Raw genomic sequence first — 26,126 nt, forward strand, 5'->3', positions numbered from 1 at the left:
GGCTAATTCCCACCCTTCAATCTAGGGTTAGAGTGTGGGCTGGTTCAGGGCCACCTCCTCCTGTCCCTGCCACTGGTGTTCAAATTAGAGTGCGGATCAGTTCAGGGCTACACCTGGACCATGCGGTAGTGGTGAAACACCTTCAAGAACCTATTCAGGCTCTTCACCAACCTCCGGAACTCAAGGTCTTCCACCATCTCAAATACAATCTCTACAACACAGAGAAAATCTGTCCTGACAGCCAACCAAGAATCCCCGAGTCCTTCCCACATGCATCCCCAACATACCTGGATCCTTCCTCTCTTTCTCCGACCTCATAAATAGTACAAGCTCCCTGGGTGCAGAGAGTGCAAGGCCCCTGAACAAGCCAACTCCGAACCGGCGAACCCGGCCCGAGCCCGAACGCCCAGACCGAGTAATCCCGGCCCGGCATCACACCCCCTACCCGGTGAGACCCGAAGAGCAATGGGGAGCCCCACCCACTAGTCTGTGGATATCCTGTATAACACGTCCGATGCCTCTGGCGATAATCTTTTTTCTATAAAGTACAACAGCGACACCCTGACGGGATATACTGTGTACACATTACAACAGCTCCCCCCAATGGGGCACACGTCCCTCAAAGGTTTGGAATAGGGAGCTGAGGAAAGGCACTGGCCGACGCTCATTAGCTTATACCGGCTCCCCTTCCCATCTTGGAGATCCCATCTTGCAGACCAGACGACGGCTCCAGCCCATGGGACTCATCTGGCACATGCCCCTGTTTATTAATCCCCGGGACCGATGAATACTCTGAAGCCCTTACAAATTCTATCCAACTGTGTCTCCCCACTGGGAGGCGCCTTCCGTTTATCCGATCCAGACTCCCTTCTGAAAAGCACCTGACAATCCAGCACCGCCGTTCCCTGTAGTCACCTGAACCCCATTCCTAAGGTTTCGCTTAACTTGGGCCCCGTTGGCCTTTCCTAGTCTCCTCAGAGCAAGCATCGGGAGAAATGTTTAAGACACATTATCAATATTATCAATAGCATACCCCAGGATCCTCAGGTGTTTCGGTTCTTTAAACGCTAGACACCCCTACCGGGGCGACCCGCCCAGGGTGATCAGACCTCGACGTGTGTCTCATAGTCAATTGGTTAATGCGACCTTCACCGGATCCGCAATGCCACTGTTGGGATCCCGATAACTCTCGAACAACCACCCCCGGCTGTCTGAGCCCACTTTGCAAACCAAGGAAAGAAAATCCTGAACTGGACTCTTCCACTAACCCTATCCCCCTCTATATCCTCCCTCCCCACACCTGGTGCAATCAATGTACCGAGCAAAATGTGTTCCTCCCCATAGAAGACTGGGCTCCAATTAAGGCCTGTTAGCCCCAGGCCACCTGCCCTGCGTGCTGTCCAAGTGGACCCAGGGAGGCTGGATACTCACCATGCAAGTGACCCTTCGTTAACACCGCAAGGTATCCGGGTCACCTAAAAAAGCCCAACCCCAAACTTAAACCTCCCGCTCCTTCCCGTCAGGCCGAGGGCATGAGACTGGCGGATGAACAATTTTGAACACCAAGCTTCTACCAGTCCACCCCTCTTCAAAGTTCATGCATTTTAGAACTGAACAGACATCATCCTTACCAGGATAACCGTCAGATGTCACAAACCTTTGCCCAATAGTCCCTTGTCTCTTTCATGCACCCCATGCCTTGTCCTAGTCACCTCGTCCATGGTGACCACAGAAAAACTTTCTAAAACAATAGAAAACAACCCTGCAATGACCAGGACACGAACCTGGGTCCCTCCTAACCAAAGCCCATGACTCCACCACTGAGCCAACCAGAAATTATTCAAGGCTACTTACTGCCTGTCATTCCTTAAGGGTTAGGATAAGAATATGTATTAGGGTTAGGTTAAGGTTAGGGCTAGGTTAGGTTTGTTTGTGTTAGGTTCTGCTAGGGGTAGGGGTAGGGGTAGGGGTAGGGTATGGGTTAGGGTTAGGTTTTAGCTTTTAGGTTTACTGTATAGTCTTCTATAGTAATGTATTAAAGATTAGTTGAGTAATAATAACATTAGTACGCTAACATAAGCAATCTAATATTACCAACAGAACATTTAGCCAACAGGGATCAGAAAACAGGGTTTAAACTATGAAAAATACACTTAAATCCCCAGAAACGTCATTGGACCCTGAATCCACATTTTGAATTAGCTGCCAAGAAAGCTTATTTTAAATCATCAATTTAAATCATGAGAAAAATCATGAGAAAACAATATATTGTTTTGTCAGACATGTTTTGAGAAGCACAAGATGAGTATATCTTTAATATAATTTAAATAACTTTCATGTGAAACTTCTAGGAGGGAGGTCTGGTAGAAGTGCGATGCCCCACATTATTCTTTTCTGCTACCTCAAATCAGCTAGATTGAGGGTAATTTTCAAGACAACCTCTTCAGTAGTGTATTTAAGGATCATAGAGTGTTTCAGCCTTTAAAAAGAACACTAAACACTCTCACGCTGAGGCCAGCTTGCTTGGATGATCAACCTTAAGTGCATGTCTTGTAAACAATTGCTAATCGAGCTTAACCAGATCCACAATTGCATGGTTGGGCTCTGCGTTGAGTTTTAATATTAATATGAGCTTTTATCATCTTATCGTGGTTGTATCTCTCTCTCTATTAGTGCTATCGTATTGCTTGGCGGGAAAGTAACCTATCCTACAGAAAAGCATTAAAAACTTCATAGATCCAATTACTTTTCTTCTCTTTTGAAAGAAAACAAACATAACCCCAGGTATTTATTCAATACAGTGGCTAAATTAATGAAAAATAAAGCCTCAACAAGTGTTGACAATTCCCAACATCACAGCAGTAATGACTATGAACTACTTTACTTCTAAAATCGATACTATTAGAGATAAAATTTTAACCATTCAGCCGTCAGCTACAGTATCACATCAGACAGTGCACTATAGACCCCCTGAGGAACAGTTCCACTCATTCTCTACTATAGGAGAGGAAGAATTGTATAAACTTGTTAAATCATCTAAACCAACATGTATGTTAGACCCTATACCATCTAAGCTCCTAAAAGAGGTGCTTCCAGAAGTCATAGATCCTCTTCTGACTATTATTAATTCCTCATTGTCAAGGAATATGTCCCCAAAACCTTCAAACTGGCTGTTATTAAGCCTCTCATAAAAAAAACACAACTTGACCCCAGAGAACTTGTTAATTATAGACCAATCTCGAATCTCCCTTTTCTGTCCAAGATACTAGAAAAGGTGGTATCCTCACAATTATATTCCTTCTTAGAGAATAATGGTATATGTGAGGATTTCCAGTCAGGATTTAGACCGTATCATAGTACTGAGACTGCTCTCCTTAGAGTTACAAATGATCTGCTCTTATCATCTGATCGTGGGTGTATCTCTCTATTAGTTTTATTGGATCTTAGTGCTGCGTTTGACACAATTGACCACAACATTCTTTTGCATAGACTTGAACACTTTGTTGGCATCAGTGGATATGCATTAGCATGGTTTAAATCGTACTTATATGACCGCCATCAGTTCGTAGCAGTGAATGAAGATGTATCATATCGATCACAAGTGCAGTATGGAGTACCTCAAGGCTCAGTACTAGGGCCACTACTCTTCACGCTTTATATGTTACCCTTGGGAGATATCATCAGGAAACATGGTGCTAGCTTTCACTGTTATGCTGATGATACTCAGCTCTATATTTCCTCGCAGCCCGGTGAAACACACCAATTTGAAAAACTAATGGAATGCATAGTCGATATAAAAAATTGGATGACGAGTAATTTCTTACTGCTAAATTCAGAAAAAACAGAGGTGTTAATCATAGGGCCTAAAACTCTGCTTGTAATAACCTAGAACACTGTCTAAGACTTGATGGTTGCTCTGTCAATTCTTCGTCATCAGTTAGGAACCTAGGTGTGCTACCTGATCGCAATCTTTCCTTAGAAAGCCACGTTTCTAGCATTTGTAAAACTGGATTTTTCCATCTCAAAAATAAATCTAAATTATGGCCTATGCTCTCAATGTCAAATGCAGAAATGTTAATCCATGCATTTATGACTTCAAGGTTAGACTATTGTAATGCTTTATTGGGTGGTTTTTCTGCACGCTTGGTAAACAAACTACAGCTAGTCCAAAATGCAGCAGCAAGAGTTCTTACTAGAACCAGGAAGTATGACCATATTAGCCCGGTCCTGTCCACACTGCGCTGGCTCCCTATCAAACATCGTATAGATTTTAAAATATTGCTTATTACTTATAAAGCCCTGAATGGTTTAGCACCTCAGTATGTGAATGAGCTCCTTTTACATTATACTCCTCTACGTCCGCTACGTTCTCAAAACTCAGGCAATTTGATAATACCTAGAATATCAAAATCAACTGCGGGCGGCAGATCCTTTTCCTATTTGGCGCCTAAACTCTGGAATAACCTACCTAACATTGTTCGGGAGGCAGACACACTCTTGCAGTTTAAATCTAGATTAAATACCCATCTCTTTAACCTGGCATACACATAACATACTAATATGCTTTTAATATCCAAATCCGTTAAAGGATTTTTAGGCTGCATTAATTAGGTAAACCGGAACCGGAAACACTTCACATAACATCCGATGTACTTGCTACATCATTAGAAGAATGGCATCTACGCTAATATTTGTCGGTTTCTCTCTTGTTCCAAGGTCACCGTGGCCACCAGATCCAGTCTGTGTCCAGATCAGAGGGTCACTGCAGTCACCCGGATCCAGTACGTATCCAGACCAGATGGTGGATCAGCACCTAGAAAGGACCTCTACATCCCTGAAAGACAGCGGAGACCAGGACAACTAGAGCCCCAGATACAGATCCCCTGTAAAGACCTTGTCTCAGAGGAGCACCAGGACAAGACCACAGGAAACAGATGATTCTTCTGCATAATCTGACTTTGCTGCAGCCTGGAATTGAACTACTGGTTTCGTCTGGTCAGAGGAGAACTGACCCCAACTGAGCCTGGTTTCTCCCAAGGTTTTTTTCTCCATTCTGTCACCGATGGAGTTTCGGTTCCTTGCCGCTAGACATTATTATTTTCCAAATGAATGTTGTTCAGTGCTTTGACGCAATGTATTTTGTTTAAAGCACTATATAAATAAAGGTGATTGATTGATTGATTGATAAATATATTATTTCATCACGTTTTTTGACGAGTAAACCTAGCTGTGTCTATAATGTTATAGATAATGACAATGATGTGCGATCTGTCATTATCAAGTATATCACCAAATCACATTGTGTCTCTAAGCAATGGTGTTTGCTTATTGCAGCTTTTTGAACAAATGTTTGAATAAATTATTCAGTGATTATCTCACTGAATCTCAGTCATTGGCTGTCCACCTACTGGTGGTTTTAATTGCACATTTCAAATATATTTTTTAAATGTTTTAAATCACTTAAAATATCAGAATTTAAATGTTTTTGTTAAAACTAAAACATCCCTATTTATGTATCTGTAACTGCAGTTTAAATGCAGCCATGTTTTCTACATTAAACTGTGAAAATACATCTAAATGCTATTTCAGATGTGATTTCCAGAAATGTTTTCTTACGTTGGAACGAAAGACACTAAGTACAGATGAATTGCTTCTTATTCTAACCCCCCAAAAAATACAAAATGGAAGAAAGAGTTAAAACTCAAAACAATCTTGAATATGATGGGATAAACTAATGCTTTTTCCAAATACCCCCACTTGTGTTCTTTGGACTTGACAACTTATATGATGTATATTTACTGTATTTGGGCCAAGTGTTCCAGTGAATACGAAGACCACAAGTGTCTGTAAAACTGTAAAAAGTCTGACAAACTTATACTGTTGTAAAAATACATGATTACATGGCGAATATACATAAAAACGGTTTGAAATAGTTCTGAGATTAATATTTTATAATAGATTTAATCTAATTAATTTCCAGTGGCCAAATACTGTTTCAGTTGTTTTAAACAATTCAAATCAAATAAAATGTATGCAGTTTTGATGATAGGGTGAACATCTTTTAGCTATTTTTAGTGAAAACATACAGGCCTATTTTTATTGCAGTGTAAATAAAACAGCGTCACCGACAAAGTATTTTAAAAGGAAACATGAAAATATTTCCGTTTTCCTCAAGTTGTATCCTTCAAATACAGTAGTATTTTTTTATAATGTTGTGGAGATGGCTTCAGATGCCATCAACACTTCTGTGCAGCTGCGGTTGTACAGTAAGACCTATTCAAACCAGACAACACTGTTCGACAACCGAATCCAGCAGTCCGCCACAATACAGAAGTGCACATTATTTATCATTTTTCACGCTAAAATATTTTCTCATAACATGATATCTGCAATTTAATTAAAATATGAACTATTGTGCACCTATAGCACGCCTCGCTATCATTAAAACACAGAATGCCACAGGAAAAGAGATCAAGCACATCCACTACGAATACTTATGCGTAATGACTTTATGTAACTTCAGTGTTTATTTCCATTAATGGAAGTGGAATATTTAATGTAAATGTGTGTATCGATATGAAAACCAAATCAAAGTTTACTTCATTACTTTTCTCACTCCAGTAAAGAGTTTGTACGCATGGTCTGAATATCTTCATCTTGCGTACATATTTACGGCAAATTTATTTTTTATAAATCCGACCTGTATTTTGTGCTGACCACTCTTCCGATCACAGAAATGCATCTTATTACCAGGTGTAAAATGAAGCTAGTTTGTCATATTTATTTAAATAGCGCTTCACACAATAAATAAAATTTCAAAGCAGCTTCACAGAAAGCCATTCTGTTAGGCCAATAATGCCTTAAAATGTGTAATCAGAGAAACTTCATAATGTGAAATGAAACGCTTCATTAAGCCTCTGGATAAACAATCTGAACATGAAGATGAACAAACAAGTGTCTGAGGCTCGTCTCTGATTTACTGATGTGTCTGATAATAGATTACGCTCAGGTCAGAAGTGGCAGTGGTTCAGTCTCAGTGAGCTCAAACATGGAAGACAGGAGTGCAACATTCTATTATAATTGGGTTAGGATTACGATCAGGTCTCACGAGTTACAAATTCATCAGACCTGAGGTTCTAAGGATTTAATGGCGGATGAGAAAGAATATCATTGGCACAATGCCATTCACTTCATACAGTATGAAGAGTGTTACTGTCAGACCGGACTAATACAGCAAAACCATGACTGAGGAAAAAACTGTTTATGCTGAGCTAAAAAATGAGTCTTCGGTCCTGAGTCCAGAAATGCCCTAGAAAGTCTGTTCCAGAGTTAAATTCGTAGTTTAGAGATGTTTCTGAGGTGAAAGAAGGCGCTGGTAATGTGACAACTAAAATCTATATGCAGAAATACATAAAAATCACTCCCCAGAAGACAGTCTGGAAATGAGACCGATGTCATTATATTTGTAATTCTCTTCAGTAGCTTCATATCAACGCTACACTGCTGACGAGGTTTATAGACATGACACCAATCCAACAAATGGAACCTTTTATTAGGAGGTTCTGATTTCAGTATAAATCACACTACACATTTCCTTTAGAAAAATCGTTATGTACACTACAGTGCTGACGAATTAAAACAGAACCAAAGAAACCCTTGATATAAATAAGCTCTATGGAAAAGCCTGTAGTCTTTTAAAAGAATTCTGTCATCTTACAAAAAATATATATGTCCATATCAGCTCTAATACGACTAAAGCCTACAACTGAAAATATATTATTTGAGGACTTGTTTGGATTTGAAGTACTTTCTCAGTGCAGCCGAGCCGAAGTGCTTGGATATTTCACAGTTACGGACAGGCACTGAGGAGCGAGTTACGAGCTACATTTGCCATGTTGACAACCAGTAACAGAAGAGAGACAGATGTAGATCCCGTCTTACAGAAGTCATGGATTCTCTGCCCTTGTCCGATTACAAAGAAATAAAAACCGTAGACAGTAGAAATAAAGTGATTGAATGAAGCGCCGTTTGAAAACCATTCTGTACAAATCAGTATAAAAAGTCTTTGTGTGGTTCATGCGAGTGAGCTCTGACAGCCTTTGGGTGCAGAGAGTCTGGGGGGCGGTCTGGCCTCAGAGGGGGCGTGGCCTGGGGCAGGGCCAGGGGCGGAGCAGTCCAGCTGATTGACAGTCCAGAGCTCAGTTTGGGGCCAGTTTTGCTTATTAGTGTGGAGCGTGTGTGTTTGGCTGTGTTCGCAGAGTGTGTGGGTTTGGTTATGATAATAGGTTGCATGGGTTTGGTTGTGTTAGTAGGTTGTGTGGGTTTGGTAGCATTAGTGGGTTGGGTTGGTTTGGTTATGTTAGCTAGTTGTGTTGGTTTGGTTGTGTTAATGTGTTGTGTGGGTTTGGTTGTGTTGGCAGAATGGCTGAGTTTAGTTGGTGTTGAGGACGTGTGGCTAGGTTTGGGGACAGAGGAAGAATGGAGATATCTGGATGCAAAGGTGTGTGTGTGTTTAGTTGGTGGTGACATATGTGTGTGTTTGGTTGGTGCTGGTGTGTGTTTGGGTGTGTGTGGACCGGATGTGGGGTGGCGTGGTGGGTGTGACGGAGCACTTGGACATTCTGCCGTGTGGTGCGCTTTGGGTCGGCCATCAGAGGAAGAGACGAGAGGCGGTGTCAAGCTGTGACTTCCAGGAGGAGGCTTGGGCGATCTGTCAGCGAGCTGCTCCACCTGCTCCATCTTTCTTTGTGTTACGCACGGTGACTCTGGCGCCGGTCTGTAGTCTGTGTTCACAGCTCTGCCGTTCTCGCCAGCCGACTCCTGCTTGATGTGCTGCTTCAGCTCCGCTCCTTCCTCACGAGCCTCCTCTTCCTCGGGCAGCTGATGGTACTGTTTCAAGCGCACGTGCCAGGCGAGGCTACACACAGCCGACACGCTCTTGAACTGGTGAACTACGTTGCGAGGGATGAAGTAGATGTCGTTATCATAGAGCTGGATACGAGCGTAGCGGATTCCCTCTCGCCTCAGCTGATTGAGCTTAGCATCATCCACCCACTGCACACACTGGAGAGAGAGAGAGAGAGAATGAGCAGGACACTAATCAAACTTGTCTACTTTTTTGTTATTTGGACTAAAATACCTCTAAATCATAGCTGTGTGTGTGTGTGTGTGTGTGTGTGTGTGTGTGTGTGTGTTTGTAAGGAACTGTAATGATTCACACACAGTGGCAACATTCTGACATTGCTGATATCTGCTCTTCAGGACTAAAGTGACTGGTCTATAAAGACTTGTCATGTTAGTCAATTTTAACTAACCCATTGTGAACAGAGGTGTTAGGGTTAGGCTTGGATGGTTGTTTCACAGTGAACTATTGCAGGTCGCCGTGTCTTTGGTTCGTTTGGGCTTGGGTCATGATGAGAGCCACTTTATGGAGTTATTAAAGTGGAAGGTGTGAATTTGAATACATTTAGGTTTATTGTGAGCTTGACATGGCATCCGGCAACACAAATGCACTGCACAAACAGAAGGGAGACTAATTTCTGATCTGTGTTTAAATACATTATTAATAACCATTTGTTCAGTTCAGTCATCAGGAGTTAATTCGTTCGTCAAAAGCAGTTGTCAATCTCATAAACTATTGTGTTGTAATGTGTACCTGACTTTCAAGTAAGAGTTCAGAGCGAAGTATGACACATGACAGTCAGACGTCAAACACACATCTCTTCCCACGCCTGGACTGCAGTGCTCCAGATTGTGCACTAGCGAGGGTCTCACAAAGGGTGTATTCAGCAGGTCAGTACAGGAAGTGACCTCACCTGAGACAGAGGCGGCTCATACAGGTCTAACTGCAGCCGCTGCACCACGTCAGGGAAATCAGCCGCATGGAAACAGATCACATCTTTGGTTACGCGTGGAGGATCAGCACTGTGAGGAGACACAAACAGTTCAGATCACACCAACAAACCACAGCACAACCTTCTGCTTCAGTCCAGTTTATTTCATTGTAGTTATTTTTTCAGGCGAACACCACTGCATTTAAACACAGACTAGTCCCTCTGGCACTGCAGGGTTGTATTATTGAAAACAATTGCTCAAAGAGTCACAGGATAATTACGTCCTCACACACACATTACGGCATTGCTTCCGGCTTTCGCTCACACACAGCTCGCTCCGGGACTGAACAAGTTTAAGTCAATGAAATTGTAGTCACATTTTCGTAATTCTGTATAATGGTTAAACTGATAAATTTATTTTTGCACAAAATTAAAATCGTAATGATTGATGTCATTTGAGAAATTTACTTGTGCATTTCAGATATTGCACTTTCTCCACTAAGCAATAAAATGTGGACACATGGTGTATATCACCTTATTTAGTGTACTGATTTATTATAGGCTTTTTATTATATAATTTAATACCAAATACTTATTCAATCTCTCGGTCCACATTATTAGAACAGCTAAAAAAGTAAGTGCGGTCGAGTAAGTGCATTTATTCATTGATTACAATCACAAACAGTACACTCGAGATCTCATGACAGAACACAGAGACGCTAAGCTCCAGCTTGTCTGTCGCGGTTTTCATTAGCGGCGGCGCTTCCACAATGAGGAGTGAGTGCGTGCGCATGGTTTCCAGAAAACACCGGGCAGAAAATGTAAGCTTCGAACAGCAAACTCTTAATATCTGGCAACAGCGCTCATGAAAGCTTGCGTAGTAGACAGGGCCGGATAAACACTAAAGGCTAGGTGGACCTGAAGCCCCGGGGCCCAAGCAGGGAAGCTCATGATTGGTCGAGGAGTTGATTGACTGGAGCGCCAATCGCGAAAACAAATGTGAGAAAGTGACGTTCAAATACACAGTTATGTGTCAGAATGCCGTCTTTGTGAGTTTCCTCTTCAACACATGAATGTTAATAGTTAAAGATCAGATCCTGGCATTATATGATTAGATCTTCACCTAAAAATGAATATAATGTCATCATTTACATCATTTAATGTCATTACTGTATTTTATTTTACCTTTTTGTTTACCAGTATTGTTCCAAATATATTATTTTGTGATCAACAGCAGAGGGAAAAGGTTTAAAACAACAGAAGTTTTATTTTTGTGTGTACTATTCCTTTAAAGCAGCCTAATGTAGCCGACACCATTTGTGTCGATGTAAATCAAACATCAGAAAGAAAATCACTTACTGTCCTTGACTGAATCACTTTAGTAAAATAAGAATAAATGTATACTGAATTTATATAGTGAAGACTATTCAGTCTATTTGTACATTTACCTCTTAGAATATATTTCTTATTCATTAAAAAAATATATAAAAAAGTATGTTGATTTCATATGTATCTTTGTTCTATTATAATTTGTGACAGTTTATTTGTGTTCAGTAAGCTTCGTTTTACTTTGGCTAATATATATATATATATATATATACATATATATATTTATTTATTTTTTTGTGATATTGAAATTGGTAACAAGAAATTTCAGTGAATCAAAAAAATGTAATTGCATAAAAATCCTATTTATCATTTACACACACACATATTTTTATGTGACGGTGGGGCCCTGCAGTAAGTCATGGCCCCGGGGCCCAGTGAGCTCTTAATCTGATGCTGTCTGTAGAGCAGTATGCTTTAACATTGCTAACTTTTTATTTCTTCAACAAAATTGCATGTTGACAGTGTCATATTTAATGTTTATTGACCTTATCATCATCTCGTCTTCATTATGGGAAAAAAAGCTCGTCAACAAACATTTTTTGTTATAGTCTTCTTCGATGAAATTAACACTAGTGTGTGTGTGTGTATGTGTTATTGAATGAGTGTGTGTGTGAGTGAGTGAGTGAATGAGTGCGTGTGTATGTGTGAGTCTGTCAGTAAGTATGTGTGTATGTGTGTCTGAGTGAGTGAATGAGTGTATGTGTGTGTGTGTGAGAGAGAGAGTCTGTAAGTGTGTGTGTGAGAGAGAGATTGAGTGTGTGTGTGTGTGTGTGTGTCTGATTGAGTGAATGAGTGTGTGTGTGTATGTGTGTGTGTGTGTGAGAGAGTGATTGAGAGAGTGATTGAGTGTGTGTGTGTGTGTGTGTGTGTGCATGTGTCTGTCTGTAAGTGTGTATGTGTGTGTGTGAGAGAGAGAGTCTGTAAGTGTGTGTGTGAGAGAGTGATTGAGTGTGTGTGTGTGTTTGTGTGTCTGATTGAGTGAATGAGTGTGTGTGTGTGTGTGTGTGTGTTTGTGTGTGTGTGTGTGTGTGTGTGTGTGTGTGTGTGCATGTGTCTGTCTGTAAGTGTGTGTGTGTGTGTGTGTGTGTGTGTGTCTGAGAGAGAGAGTCTGTAAGTGTGTGTGTGTGAGAGAGTGATTGAGAGTGTGTGTGTCTGAGTGAATGAGTGTGTGTGTGTGTGTGTGTGTGTGTGTGTGTCTCACCCTTCCCCGCAGCGGACAGCTTTCAGCACCCCCACAGCAGCAGTGGTCTGGCGTTCGAACCCTTGACCGATGTGGTCAGCATGAGCTCTGGTCCGGTCCTCAAACAGCATCTCTCGTGGCTCACTGGCTCGCGGCAGATACTGAAGATTCTTTATTTCATTAGTCGACCTGCAGAAAGAACTAATTATGAATTTCATCATCATTCCATAACAAATGACACACACACACATTCCCTGTTCACATCAATGACACTACGTTACACTCTGCAGGCATCTTCATATGTGTGTGTGTGTGTTTGTGTGTGTGTTTGAGACCCAGAGTCATTCTAGCCCTGATGTTTTGATCTGAACTTCTGGAGCTCATGATGATGAAGCTATGGACTGAGATTAGACGGCAGGATTATGAAAGACTGAGTTCTGATGTCTGATAGGGCTGTGTATCGGCAAGAATCTGGCGATACGATACGCATCACGGTACAACAGATTGCGATGCAACATTGCGAATTTGCGATGCACTGCGATACTGTAAATAAGGCGATATATTGGGATATTTCTTATTTTAGGAATAGGATATATTTTTAGGAAACTTAACATTAAGAAAACACCACCATATGCAAACCATAGCAAAAAATATGGGGGGGGGGGTATTCAAGAATTCTAAGATTCTTTAGTTAATGTATATGTATACATTTATTTTATAAAAAGACCATATATATTTTAAGACCATGCATTTTAAGGTTCACCGTTAAAATTTACAACTGTGGCAATGTCATAACATTTTGATCTGAACAAAAAGTTACATCTGCTTAATATAAATGGAAAAAAATTGCAGGATTCCTGTTAAAACAATAAAAATAAAAATTGTAAAACAATAAAATAAATAGAGATGTTGAACATTCTTAGAACCTTTCCACAGGTTTTTCAGTTTGTATTTATGATGTGAGCACCGCCTCATCTTCACAAAACGCCCCCATTACGAGAGAAAGCTGGAGCCGAGGGGCCACACGGGTCCCGGGGCAGACATTGGCACCAAAGCCCTAAAGACGGCACACTTCAGCTTTGTACTTCGAGGCAGGAACTGGAACAGTTCTCTCTTCCTCTATTACTGGCAGCGAACTAGTGACGTGCCTTAATGCTAGTATTACCAGTCACTGTTTAAGTTCAGAGATGAAGACTGCCATCTAGCGGTCTGGATATAAACTCAAAACGAAACAACTGCCATCTTGTATGAATTATTATTATTATTATTTTTTTTTAATAAATATTAGGGATGCCCCGATCATGATTTTTCATGGCCAGTTCCAATACCGATTTGTAATTTATTTTTATCTTTAAGCAACAAACAAGAAAGAAGGAAAGTGTGCATAAACTAGATGTTTATTTGGTATTTAATAGGCCAAACCGGCTTTTGGTTATTGAAAACAATAACTGTAACCATCTGAAATGAACGGCAGTAACTGCACAGTAAGCAGACTACATTTAATACAAACACACATGCTACAGACATCAACATTTAGCTTTTGTTTTTCAATTGGGTTGAAACTACAGAGAACTGGCCTTAAATGAAAAGATTAACTGTAACCATGTGAAATTAAAGGCAATAACTGCATAGTTCTACAATCCACACAACACAATCAACACACATTCAATAAGATGTTTCTTACTCAGCATTCAGTATTTTAGTTTTTAAATGATTTTTTTTTTTTTAAGGTCTTTACCAGTGAGACTAAATAAAAGTATGCTATATAAATAAATTATTCCAAAATGTTAAAATTAAATAATGTTGGTGCGAATAAAACAAAGATGCGAAGTGTTTCATTCATCCAATTAAAAAAAAAATGAGGGTAATGATTATCATCTATATATTTTTACTTGAGCCAATTAAAAATAAATAACATGGTCTCAAGTAAAAAAAATATAGATGTGAATCATTACCCTAAAATATTTTAATTGGATGAATGAAACCCTTTTTGTCAGTGTACTACAGCAGATGATTTTTAAATAAAATTAAGTCTATGTAATTTTATGGTTAAAATAAAAATAATCATCCTATACAGAACTGACTGTATAGTGTAAAAGTCTGGCTTCTGTGTAAAAGTTCTAATTAAAAAAAATAAAAAAAATTCAGTTTTGTCAGTTTAGTCCGTTTTTCATTTCTCATCTAACACGTGAAAAGTTGATCTGAACATCTCTTCACGGTTTACTCGTGTTCAGGTGCGGACCGCAGCTTTAGAGCGCGCAGGAAAGGCTCTTATTTGTGTTTCAGAACAACAACGGCTGTTCACTTCCTGTTATCTGTGCCTCAGACGTGTAGCTCTGTACTTCCAGAACTGATCGGCTGCCCGTGTCCTGCGCACAGATTTCGAAATACTTCCACACAGATGACACAGCGAACGATTACAATGTAGTATGTGCAGGTGGGCGCACTTCCGGAAAAATCAGCCGAAAAAAGACTAAAAACCCATAACGATTTATGGCCGGTCAACCGGTGCATCCCTAATAAATATCGATATTCTATTTTTGAGAATCGATACAGTATCGCCAAACTAAATATTGCGATACGTGTATCAATATTTTCTTACACCCCTAATGTCTGATGAGAACGCAGTTAGACAGAGCTGAGATACACACACACACACATGAGTGAAGTTTGCTGCTTTACCGTTTCCGTTTGAAGGGAGACTTCGGCATGTCTGTGACCGGGATCATCTGCTCTCCGGGCCGAACCCACATGATGGGCCCATCGTCGCTCTCTGTCGGGCTCTTCAGCTTCAGACTGGAGAACGTCCCCCATGGCAGCGTCCGCTACACACACACACACACACATGGGTCAATATGCTGCTTCCAAAAGAAAAAAGTGTGTGTGAAAGAGAAACATGAGGAAAACACACCTCCAGGAAGGGCGACTTCTCCAGCATGTTGAGGAACTCTGGGAAGTAATCTCCCACCTCCTCATCCACGGCACCCACCAGACTGATCTGCCTCATCGCACCGGCGCGGTACGTCCCGTGAGAGTAACTCCTCCGCACCTGGACACACACACACACCTCTAATGCCATGGTTTCTGGAACTTATTTGTCTGATAAAACTCCAAAAAAATCTCTTGAAAGACAATAAAGTTTATTCGGAGCAAAATTCATATCTGAAGTGAGTTGAGACATTGGCTTGTTTTTCAACAACATTGGCTTTGTTTTTCTTGTTTTCTATAGAATAAGTGATACATTGATCATAATGAATTAATTTATCAGGACTCAAGATTAATCATACATAAATACATTTATTTCTATTTTATTTATTTTTAACACTTAAGCGTTATGAAAATAGCGTGCTTAGTCGAGTCTGTTTCTCTTTATTTGTAGCCTATAAGTCACATTTAGAATGAATAATATCTCTATTTTTATAAATGCTCCCGAAAAAAAAACATTATTCTTTTTATGATAGGCTAACATGGAGCTAAATTCTCGAGAGGAGACTTATGACAGATAATATAAGTTAATAAATAAATACACGATTGTGATATAGAATAAGAAGCTGACGTCTGATTTCTCCAAGTGGTTGCATTTATCATGTTTTCTTTGGTAACGTTAATGTTTAGCGTGCATAGTCTTTTGCATCGCTTATAAATATATTTGCCTTGTTTAGTGATTATAATCCACATCAGATCAAGTTATTTCAAACATTCGCAGCTGACTAAAAGTGAGGTTTAAGCTCAACTTATTTTTAAAAGTCTTTAATGCTGGAGTTATCTTTCTGAAATGATCCGCTCTCCAGACGCAGAGAAACTCCTCCTTTGTTCATAACCCCTCCTCTAGCCCCAGCTTGCCCGCTTTGACCCAAGGTTTTCGTCGGGCCAGAAAACCCTGACCATTGGCCCCGAGGAAGCCCCGGTGAGGCACGATCAAGAACCGGAAGTGACAGTGGAATCACGACTGCCCTGACACGCACTAGCACGCCTGGTTTAAGATCGACAGTGGAAACACGGCTAGTGATCTAAACACCGGCCTCGCTCCGTTCCCACGGCTCTCGCCCCGCTCCACTCGACACAATCAGTATTGTACACTGGGAACTGAACCCACAACCTTCTGCGCTGCCAACACAATGCTTTACCATGGTGTATTAAAACACACAAGACATGCTTGTTCTGTGCATTTTAAGCACATTTTGTGTGAAATCATGTTTCTTTTGTCCATCAAAATGTAAATCTTAATATTTTTCTTAGAAGCTGTCAATATGATTTATACGATTGTTTTGTGCCTGTGTTCCTCTTGTGTCCTTGTTTAAAAAATTTTGATTTGTGATTTACTGTCCGTTTTTGTAACTGAAGACCCAGAGCAATATAAATTATTTACTCTATTTTAGCTAATTGCTAAGTGAGAATATTATGTTTAAGTCATTATTTGTTCTCTAAGGTGAACATGCCAAGCGTTCATAATATTTTTATTAGGCCGAATGTTGAAGATGTCAGTATGTTTCACCTGCAATATTGTGTCTATAGCTCCGTTTCTTTAACTGTGGAACTGAAATTAAATAAAAGGCATAAGTTTCTCACTTCAATCGTAACTGAATATTTAAGTCCATATTTACAGAAGTTGTCAATAATTAATGAATAATTTCTTATGTACATAACTCCATTGTAACTTAAGATCCTGAGCAATATAAATTGTTTGTTGTTAGTTTGATTAAATTTTGTTATAATTTTATTATGGCAATTAAAAATTAAAAACAAGGTAAAATGAGTAAATCTTATACATATTTTTAATTTGTGATTTTCTTTCTAGTCATAGGCTACTCCAATTTGTGTTAAAACACACTATACATGCTTATTCTGTGTATTTTTCGCAAGTTTTATGTGAAATCATGATTATTTTGTCCATCAAAAGTGTGCTTTCACTTTATTTGAGGATCAGCAGTGCAGCAAAAATAAGTATAAATAAGTTTAAGTTATTCCATAACGGATACACACAATAACCTTCCCCGAGGAAATGAGACGTAAACAAATGAATATGCAGAGCTAAACTCTCAAGATGAGATTTATGACGATTAAAATGTTACTAAATAAATACATGATTAGGATAGAAAAGAAGCTCTTGTCCGATTTCTTCAAGCAATCACATTTATCATCTGTACTACTGTAAGATTAATGGCTAGTGTACACAGGCCTAGTCTTCTGCCTTGCTTATAAATATTTAATGGTGATCAAAATCAGGATAAGGTTATTTCAAACTGCTGTCTGAAGGTGAGTTTTGAACTAAAATTATTTAAAAACCCTTTAATGCTAGTGTTTGCTATAAACTTTATGAAATGATCCGTAGCGCTGGGGCTCTCCAGACGTGCAAAAACGCTTTTGTTTACAACCATTCCTCTAACCCCAGCTGACCCGCTTTGGCCAAAGGGTTTCGCCGGGAAACGTGACTGGGCCTGGCACGCCCACTTCTGGCCCGACAATGGAAACAAGACTATTGTGTGGTCACGTGATCACTCCAGTACAGTGAGCTCTTCAGGAACCAGACGAATGTGAAGTGAGCAGTGCATGATGGGACTGATGACAGGTCTGACTCATCTCTGCCTGACACACAGCAGAACAAACACAGCTAGCGCTCGCTCGGGCAGGGTGTCCAGGTGTTTTATTGAGGTCATGTTTCCATTAACAGTACAAACGGAGGGAGAGCAGACACTGTTTTTAATGAGAAGATTGCCAAACATCAGACCTCACGAGTCGACCCGTCTCAGTGTTTCTGATAAAGCGTGTGTGTGTGTGTGTGTGTGTGTGAAAGAGAGAGAGAGAGAGAGAGAGAGTAACAATCCTAAGAGCTCACAGGTCACAACAAACACACACAATCTAACACAATGTCATCTTGATCTGCACTCACTGATCTGCTGCAGAAACAAAGCTTTTCTGTTCATTCGAACCGGATGATTCCAGTCTAGCAGCAAAGACAGTGTAGCAAAAACAGAGCTTCTCGTCTTCACGGCTACGCTAACGGTAAAGTACAATACACCAGCTACAGTCATCAACTATAACTCCTAACAGATCAAGCAGAACCAGCTCTGGATCAGGTTCTGTTTAACTCAGTCCAGGTACTTGTCATTTCTCGACTGGACTACTGCACACTCTTCTGACTCTTCGATCATGTTCCACCTGTTCTAACGAGTTTACACACCGTCCAGAACCCAGCGGTCAGCGAGTGAGTGACCCTGTGTGGCACTCTGAATCCCTCACAATATTTAAGACTCGTGAGCACTTCATCGCTTCCAGCTGCTTTTTTACTGTATTACTAACAGTGTTGCCAAGTCCAGTTTCCCCCCCACTGTATACTGTAGCTGCGGGTTGAAGCAAAAGCCCTCGCCCAATCCTTCAGGTCATGACTTTAAAGGCCATGTTGCAGGCTAAACAACACTTTCGATTAATGGGTACATAAATCACTCAAGATATGTATTTCATTTTTAAAATGTCTCAAAAATGGTTTTTGGTATTAACGTTGTTTTTTTTACGCAACTCGGTGATGACGTCACGTTGGGGAGAAGTCGAGGAAAGGTAGCCTCAGTCTAGTATGATGCCGCGTTCCAGACAACACGTAACCCGTGAAAGTGCACTGGAACGGCAGTCAAACCCGTGACTTCCCACCCGTGAACTTGTGTCTCGTACTAGATCGATGTACTCCGAGATCTGAGGTCACACAGCACGCGAAACAACGATGGCAGCCCCTAGGAATAATACTGCCTACGCATGCAAGTGGTACACGTTGAAAAAACGAATTTAGGTCAGTGTAAAGTTGCAATAAAATAAATAATCTAGTTCCAATTCCTTGTGCTCAGAAAGTTTGGTGTAACCTGGAACGGTACAAAGTCGTTAGTAGTGGTATGAAATCGTGATTACGAGCTCAAAAACCTGCGTGGAACGCAGCATCAGAACTAACGTTATAGCGACTGACGGATAGGGGTGTGCCGGTTTCAGAATTGGTGATGACGGTTATGACGTGAGTCAAATGTGACGGTTCATAACATAACCGGCGGGGGGGGGGGGGGGGGGGGGGTTGGGGGGTCTGATCGGTAAAGGGGCACCCGCCCGCCATCCGCTGATTGTTTTGGGGTCTATGGCGATGCAATGCTTTGCTGATGCGAGCCGCAAAAAAAAGGCCATTGCCATTTGCCCATTAGCTCCGCCCACTACCGGAGAAACTGGTATGTCTTCTGCTTGTTCGAAAATGAATATGAATATTTCTAAATTTAATCCATTATTTTGACAGGAGAAGACAACAAAGAATAGTTTACATATAGCGTGTTGTTTAAGCGTGGTAAGACTCTCGCTCTCTCTCTCTTTGCATGTGTGAGAAACAGCACTATCAGTAAAGTGACGGTGAGCGAGTTTACAGAGTGTCAAATACAGGTGTGTCCATTGAGATGAGCTGAAAAGTTCAGATCGCTTGAAGGAGAGAGAACTCTGAAGCTCAGATGCTGAAATTAATGCAAGCGTCATGCGCTTCAGTCTATGTAGTAAACAAACCTGCACGTCTCTGCCATTCATTAATTCACACAGAGACGCGCAGAACACGGATTTATATTTTAAACAACTTTTGCGGCTTAACATTTACAGATACTGGTCCATATGCAGATTTGATTTGATTATTTTATGCTAACTTTGGCAAATTCCATGACTGTCCATATTAAAATGCAAGTTTCATTTTCATGACTGGATTTCGAGATTCCGTCCTCGTTTTTTGCTTCATGGAAATCATAGAGCAAATTTCAAAGCCGCACCCGCCCGCCATCAACTGCTTGTTTTGCGGTCTATGGCGATGCAATGCTTTGCTGATGCGAGCCGCAAAAAAAAGCCATTGTCTGTTCTAGAAAGGATGCAGCAAAGATATTTAATGCTAAAGTATGAGGCATAGGCCTACGCTGAGTTTCATTTGCGATGAGATGTGCTCTAGTTCACAGTGCAGTGCAAGCGGCGCGCTGGTGCTTCCATGTCACGGTTATCATTGTCTGCTTTACTTGCTTTTTATTTATTAAAATACATGCAATTGGTTGATGAAACATTTATTAAAATTAAGATAAAATTTGTACAAAACGAAATTCGTTTTTAAGAAAGGTTTTCTACAAAGCAAAATTTTATGAAGTGGTAAATATCATGTCTGACGATTTACAAAACTTCATTAAGTGGTAAAAACCATGTCTCCGGATATATTGCGCATCTGATGATCTTATCTAAAAAATGAAAATAATTTTTGATAAAAAATGTTTGTAAAAAATATTTTAATGACACGGTTTTGGCGGTTATAGAGTTCTAATGACGGTGTTCAACTATAACCGTCGGTCTCACGGTTATATACTAACCGTCACACCCCTACTGACGGATGAGGAGGCAAGAGCCAACATGTATGATCGCCCGCAGCGGTGTGATTTCGATCGAGCCAGCCGTGAGAGGGCAAATGAGGAACTGCCAGGAACTGATGTCCGTCAAAGCCTATGCATGATCCGAGGAGAATGAGTGGAGAGTTGGTGAAGTGTCCTGGTGAGTCATTTAGCATCGCAGCAATGAGCACTGGAGCTAGTCTACGAGCAGCAGTGCACAATAACGACACACACACACACACACACACACGTAATTTTATTTATTTTTTACTGTCATTGAGCAGCAGCCGTGTTTCCACTTTCTTTATATCTAGTGGCAGTGATCATGACGTTAGTTCAGAGAAGTACCGGTAACCTTTGTCATAGTATCGTAGAACTGGTAAACTTTGTCTTTGTCATCTAGAAATAGAAGGCATCATGCTAGCTATATGGACGTTTCTAAGCATTTATCTCTTCCTCCGGTGAAAATGTTGTAGCAAACGTAGCCGTGTGTCTGTCGCTGTGTTTGACAGGAGCTTGTGTGTGTGCTGTCCCATGGAAACCGCGCTGGAAAGCTTGTGCTGTAGGGAAGCGAGTGCGTTTGGGTCGCTGTTGGTCGATATCTATCTGTCTATCTATATATATATATATATAGATCTATGTATTTATCTGTCACCTGCGCTATCTGAATACTCTCGTCTCTCCAGTCACTCTCAATGCTCTCAAGGCGGCTTTGGTAAATTCTCTCCCCAACGTGATGTGATGCAATGCATTGTGGGGCAAAGGAGACCGCTGTAAGATCGTACCTACTTTTTCATATTATATTCCGTTTTGTGATGCCCAACAACATAAAATACAATGCATAACAGTTTAATTGTTTATTACCAACAAGCATATTGCACAAATTCGTAAAAAAATTAACCTTGCAATACGACCTTTAACCTTCAACCCCGGAAGGAGGATTTGACCCCACAGAATGTCATTTTGATAGCAAGTTTGCTCCACACTATTTTTGAGTAGCAAATTGTATATAGACGTATGTAAATGTTTATGTAGACAAACACACCACATTAGAGCTGAATCTTCACTGGAATCATGATTGGATTCTTCTCAATCAATAATCTACTGATGTTGTCATGATACTAACATTTCAGAAGTCATTACCAGTCCAGTGAAAGGCAATGACTATTCATACCACAAATAATAAAACATTTTAAATTGTTTGAGTACTTTAAATATTTAATTAATAAAATTATATAAGTACTTTAAATAGTATTGAAAAACAATAACAACTCTATGCAGTTGAGTAATTGTCGAGTAAATACTTCCCACTACATAAAAACATTACGTTTATCTGGGGCCTCGTGAATGAACAATGTTTAATAGAATGCAAACGTACAAATAATTGATGATGGTGCACACATAAAAACCAATAACAGAATCGTGTGCATACATTGATTTCTAAATACTAATGTGCAAAATGTACTTTTGAACACAGATGTTGTGACTGCAGCACTGATCTGTTCTTCTAGTCGGTCGCTCATCTCATGCTCATGTACTGTCTGAACCTACAAGCACCCAGCAGTGAAACACATCTACTAACCTGAGCGTGGAAGTTTGCCATCGTAGTCGTCTCGATGTCCTTCTTCCCCAGGATCTCCATTTTGACAGGCGAGTTAGGGAATTTAGTAGAGAAGTACTCCAGGAAGTCTGGGAGGTAGGAGGCGGCGCCGTGGATTATACCCATCACATAGTTAGCGGCTCCATCCTGGTCCTCGCTAAACGCCAGCGTCACAAACTCCTGCGCGAACCTCTGCATCTCCACGAGAGACAGCACAGACAGCTCCTTGCTGTAGGCGTGAGCCACCAGAGCGCCTCCGTTTGGCTGGTGCTCCACATGAACCAGACAGCCGAACTCCAGCCGCTCCAGCCCGGGCGGTTTACTGGCTCTGACCTCACCGTCTCCGTCTGCTGCGCTCACGCTCGGACCACAGCTGTGCTCCTGCTTCAGGCCGATGGAGCTCACAGCGCCGCCCTGCTGGACCGGAGCCGGCGGCCTGGATTCTGAACCAGATTTGGGGAGATCAGAACACACCGTCTGAATAGATTTGCTGTACATCTTAGGCCGCTTTCGCTTTTCACCTTCTTTGTGTTTCTTTTTCTTTTTCTTCTTGATCTTTTTCATCAGCAAATCCTCAGCAGAGTCTATCTTCGGCTTCTCTCGGTCACCTACACCACAGGAGAAAGATGATTAACTTACACATCATAGCAAACTGCAGACCAATCACAGCGCTCGCGGCCCGCATAGATTTGATGCGCTGTGACATTTTTGGAGAGGTGCATTTTCAGGCTACGCCGTAGTTTTGGAGCAGAACTATAAATCAGCCTTAAAGGTTAGACATCTGTGAGACGTGAGCTTTTGTTAGTCAGGTACATGTTTGAGTAAATACACCAGTCGAGCACTCATTCAGAGACAATTCGCTAAAACTCTGTACCAATTATCCCACATGTCCACAAGCATCACAAATGTGAACCTGGAGCATAAAAGCAGTCATAAGTAGCACAGGTATATTTGTAGCAATAGTCCACAATACATTGTATGTGTCAAAATTACAACCCTCTACAGACACCTTGGCAACTGAATCACCATTGGTTAGTAAATATTTTAATTTACCCCCCCCCCCCCCACACACACACGTATATATAAATATATATGTATAGGATAAATGTTTGTTGATGGCAGTTTTTAAATATCTGAAAGTACACTCTTAACATCAGTTAGTGATGCATTATAATATGATAATCAAGTATAATTTAATGATAGAACTTTAGTAATTAGAATTTTAACTTGATAACCATGTTTGAATGCATATTAGTCCATTGAACATTTTAACTGGACTGGTGGTGGTGCTTTTTTGGTCATTCGGTAGCTGACCCTACTAATGCAATCATGATAGAAGCACAATCAGAATAATAAAGGTCACATGTAAACACGTCAATTGGATTGAATTGGCCACATCTGACTAAAATTTGGATTGGATTGTAAGGGGTGGTTTATTCCTTTTGTAATCCGAGCAAGAGGACATGTAAACACTTGATCGGATTAAAAACCAAAACTGGAAAATACTGACATAGAAATAGCGTAATGACGTATATGAAGCGTGGAACGCACCGTCCTTCCTGGTGAATAAAGTGTCCCGACATTATAAACCTCCCCTTTCACTCCGCGTCTGTGAAGTGGAGCAGGACATCATCCCACCAGACTTTGTTTAAGACTCTCATCAACAGACGACTGGTTTTGGGTAAGAGACTTTTTTTCTCTTTCTTTTTTTTTTTTTAAATAAGCAGCACAATGCATTTTGGAACTGTCCCCACATTACCCTCTATTGGTCTAAAATAATTGAGAATGTTATACTTCCAGCAGATCCAGTAATGTCACTATCTGGTGTTGTACCTATAGATATTTACATTTACATTTATTCATTTAGCAGACGCTTTTATCCAAAGCGACTTACAGATGAAGACAGTGGAAGCAATCAAAAACAACATAAAGAGCAATGATATATAAGTGCTATTACAAGTCTCAGTTAGGTTAACACAGTACACGTAGCAAGGGATTTTAACTAATATAATAAATAAAAAGAAAACGGATAGAATAAAAAAAATAAAAGAATAGAGCAAGCTAGTTAGAGGTCTTTACACATACACACACACACACACATATACAATTGCATAATAAATAAAAAGAAAATAGAATACAAAAAGATTAGAAATGTAGTTAGATTTTTTAAAGAATAGAATTAGAATAGTGAGTGTTAAAGTTAGAGGGTCAAATAAAGATGGAAGAGATGTGTTTTAAGCCGATTCTTGAAGATGGCTAAGGACTCAGCTGCTCGGATTGAGTTGGGGAGTTCACTCCACCAGGAGGAACATTTAATGTAAAAGTCCGTAAAAGTGACTTTGTGCTTCTTTGGGATGAACAATCAAGCGATGTTCACTTGCAGAACACAAGCTTCTAGAAGCACATAAGTCTGAAGTAACGAATTAAGGTAAATGGGTGCAGAGCCAGTGGTAGTTTTGTAGGCAAACATCAATGCCTTGAATTTTATGCGAGCAGCTATTGGAAGCCAGTGCAAATTGATAAACAGAGGTGTGACGTGTATTCTTTTTGGCTCATTAAAAATTAATCTTGCTGCTGCGTTCTGAATTAATTGTAAAGGTTTGATAGAATTGTCTGGAAGACCTGCCAAGAGAGCATTGCAATAGTCCAGCCACAGAACAAGAGCTTGAACAAGGAGTTGTGCAGCATGATCCCAAAGAAAGGGCTTGATCTTCTTGATGTTGAATAAAGCAAATCTGCAGGACCGGACAGTTTTAGCAATGTGGGCTGAGAAAGTTAGCTGATCATCAATCATAACTCCAAGACTTCTAGCTGTTTTTGAAGGAGTTATGGTTGATGTGCCTAACTTGATGGTGAAATTGTGATGAAACGATGGGTTTGCTGGAATCACAAGCAGCTCTGTCTTGGCAAGGTTAAGCTGAAGGTGATGGTCCATCATCCAGGAAGAAACGTCTGTTAGACAAGCTGAGATGCGAATAGCTACCGTCGGATCATCAGGATGGAATGAGAGTAGAGTTGAGTGTCATCAGCATAGCAGTGGTATGAAAAGCCATGTTTCTGAATGACAGAACCTAATGATGCCATGTAGACAGAGAAGAGAAGTGGTCCAAGAACTGAGCCCTGAGGCACCCCAGTAGTTAGATGTTGAGACTTGGACACCTCACCTCTCCAAGATACTTTGAAGGACCTATCTGATAGGTAAGACTCAAACCATTGAAGTGTTGTTCCTGAGATGCTCTTTGCCAGTAGGGTTGATAGGAGGATCTGGTGGTTAACCGGGTCAAAAGCAGCGGACAGATCAAGCAGGATAAGTACTGAAGATTTGGATTCTGCTCTTGCCAGTCTTAGAGCTTCAACAACTGAGAGCAAGGCCGTCTCAGCTGAATGTCCACTTCTGAAGCAAGATTGGTTGCTGTCAAGGAGATTGTTGTGTGTGAGAAATGTAGAGACTTGTTTGAACACAGCTCGTTCAAGTGTTTTTGCAATAAAAGGAAGAAGGGAAACTGGTCTGTAGTTCTCTAAAAGAGATGGGGGTGGGTTTCTTAAGTAGTGGAGTTATACGTGCCTGTCTAAATGATGAGGGAAAAACACCAGTGTGGAGGGAAGTGTTGATGATGTGAGTGAGTGCAGGTACAACTTCAGGAGAAATGGCTTGAAGGAGATGAGATGGAATAGGATCAAGCGGACAAGTAGTAGGGTGATTAGAAAGGATGAGTTTTGACACTTCTGCCTCAGAGAGTGAAGAGAAG

General features: G+C 40.7%; 1 protein-coding gene across 2 annotated transcripts in view; it reads right to left on the reverse strand.

Annotated features, from left to right (window-relative positions):
* Nucleotides 1-7,531: 7,531 nt before the first annotated feature.
* Nucleotides 7,532-26,126, reverse strand: part of LOC127956229 (lysine-specific demethylase RSBN1L) — a 29,048-nt gene continuing 10,453 nt past the window's right edge. The window contains exons 3-9 of one of the 2 annotated variants that reach the window (XM_052554037.1): nucleotides 22,899-22,985; nucleotides 22,360-22,820; nucleotides 15,314-15,451; nucleotides 15,085-15,227; nucleotides 12,424-12,591; nucleotides 9,816-9,924; nucleotides 7,532-9,063 (exon numbers count right to left, since the gene is read on the reverse strand). In XM_052554037.1, the coding sequence (XP_052409997.1) occupies nucleotides 8,050-9,063; nucleotides 9,816-9,924; nucleotides 12,424-12,591; nucleotides 15,085-15,227; nucleotides 15,314-15,451; nucleotides 22,360-22,820; nucleotides 22,899-22,985 (2,120 nt within the window). In that variant the 3' untranslated portion in view covers nucleotides 7,532-8,049. Of the gene's footprint in view, nucleotides 9,064-9,815; nucleotides 9,925-12,423; nucleotides 12,592-15,084; nucleotides 15,228-15,313; nucleotides 15,452-22,359; nucleotides 22,986-26,126 lie in introns of both variants that reach the window. The other variant, XM_052554036.1, reaches the window with a different exon arrangement.

Source organism: Carassius gibelio, chromosome B4, assembly GCF_023724105.1.
Source record: "Carassius gibelio isolate Cgi1373 ecotype wild population from Czech Republic chromosome B4, carGib1.2-hapl.c, whole genome shotgun sequence".
NCBI classification, from domain to species: domain Eukaryota; kingdom Metazoa; phylum Chordata; class Actinopteri; order Cypriniformes; family Cyprinidae; genus Carassius; species Carassius gibelio.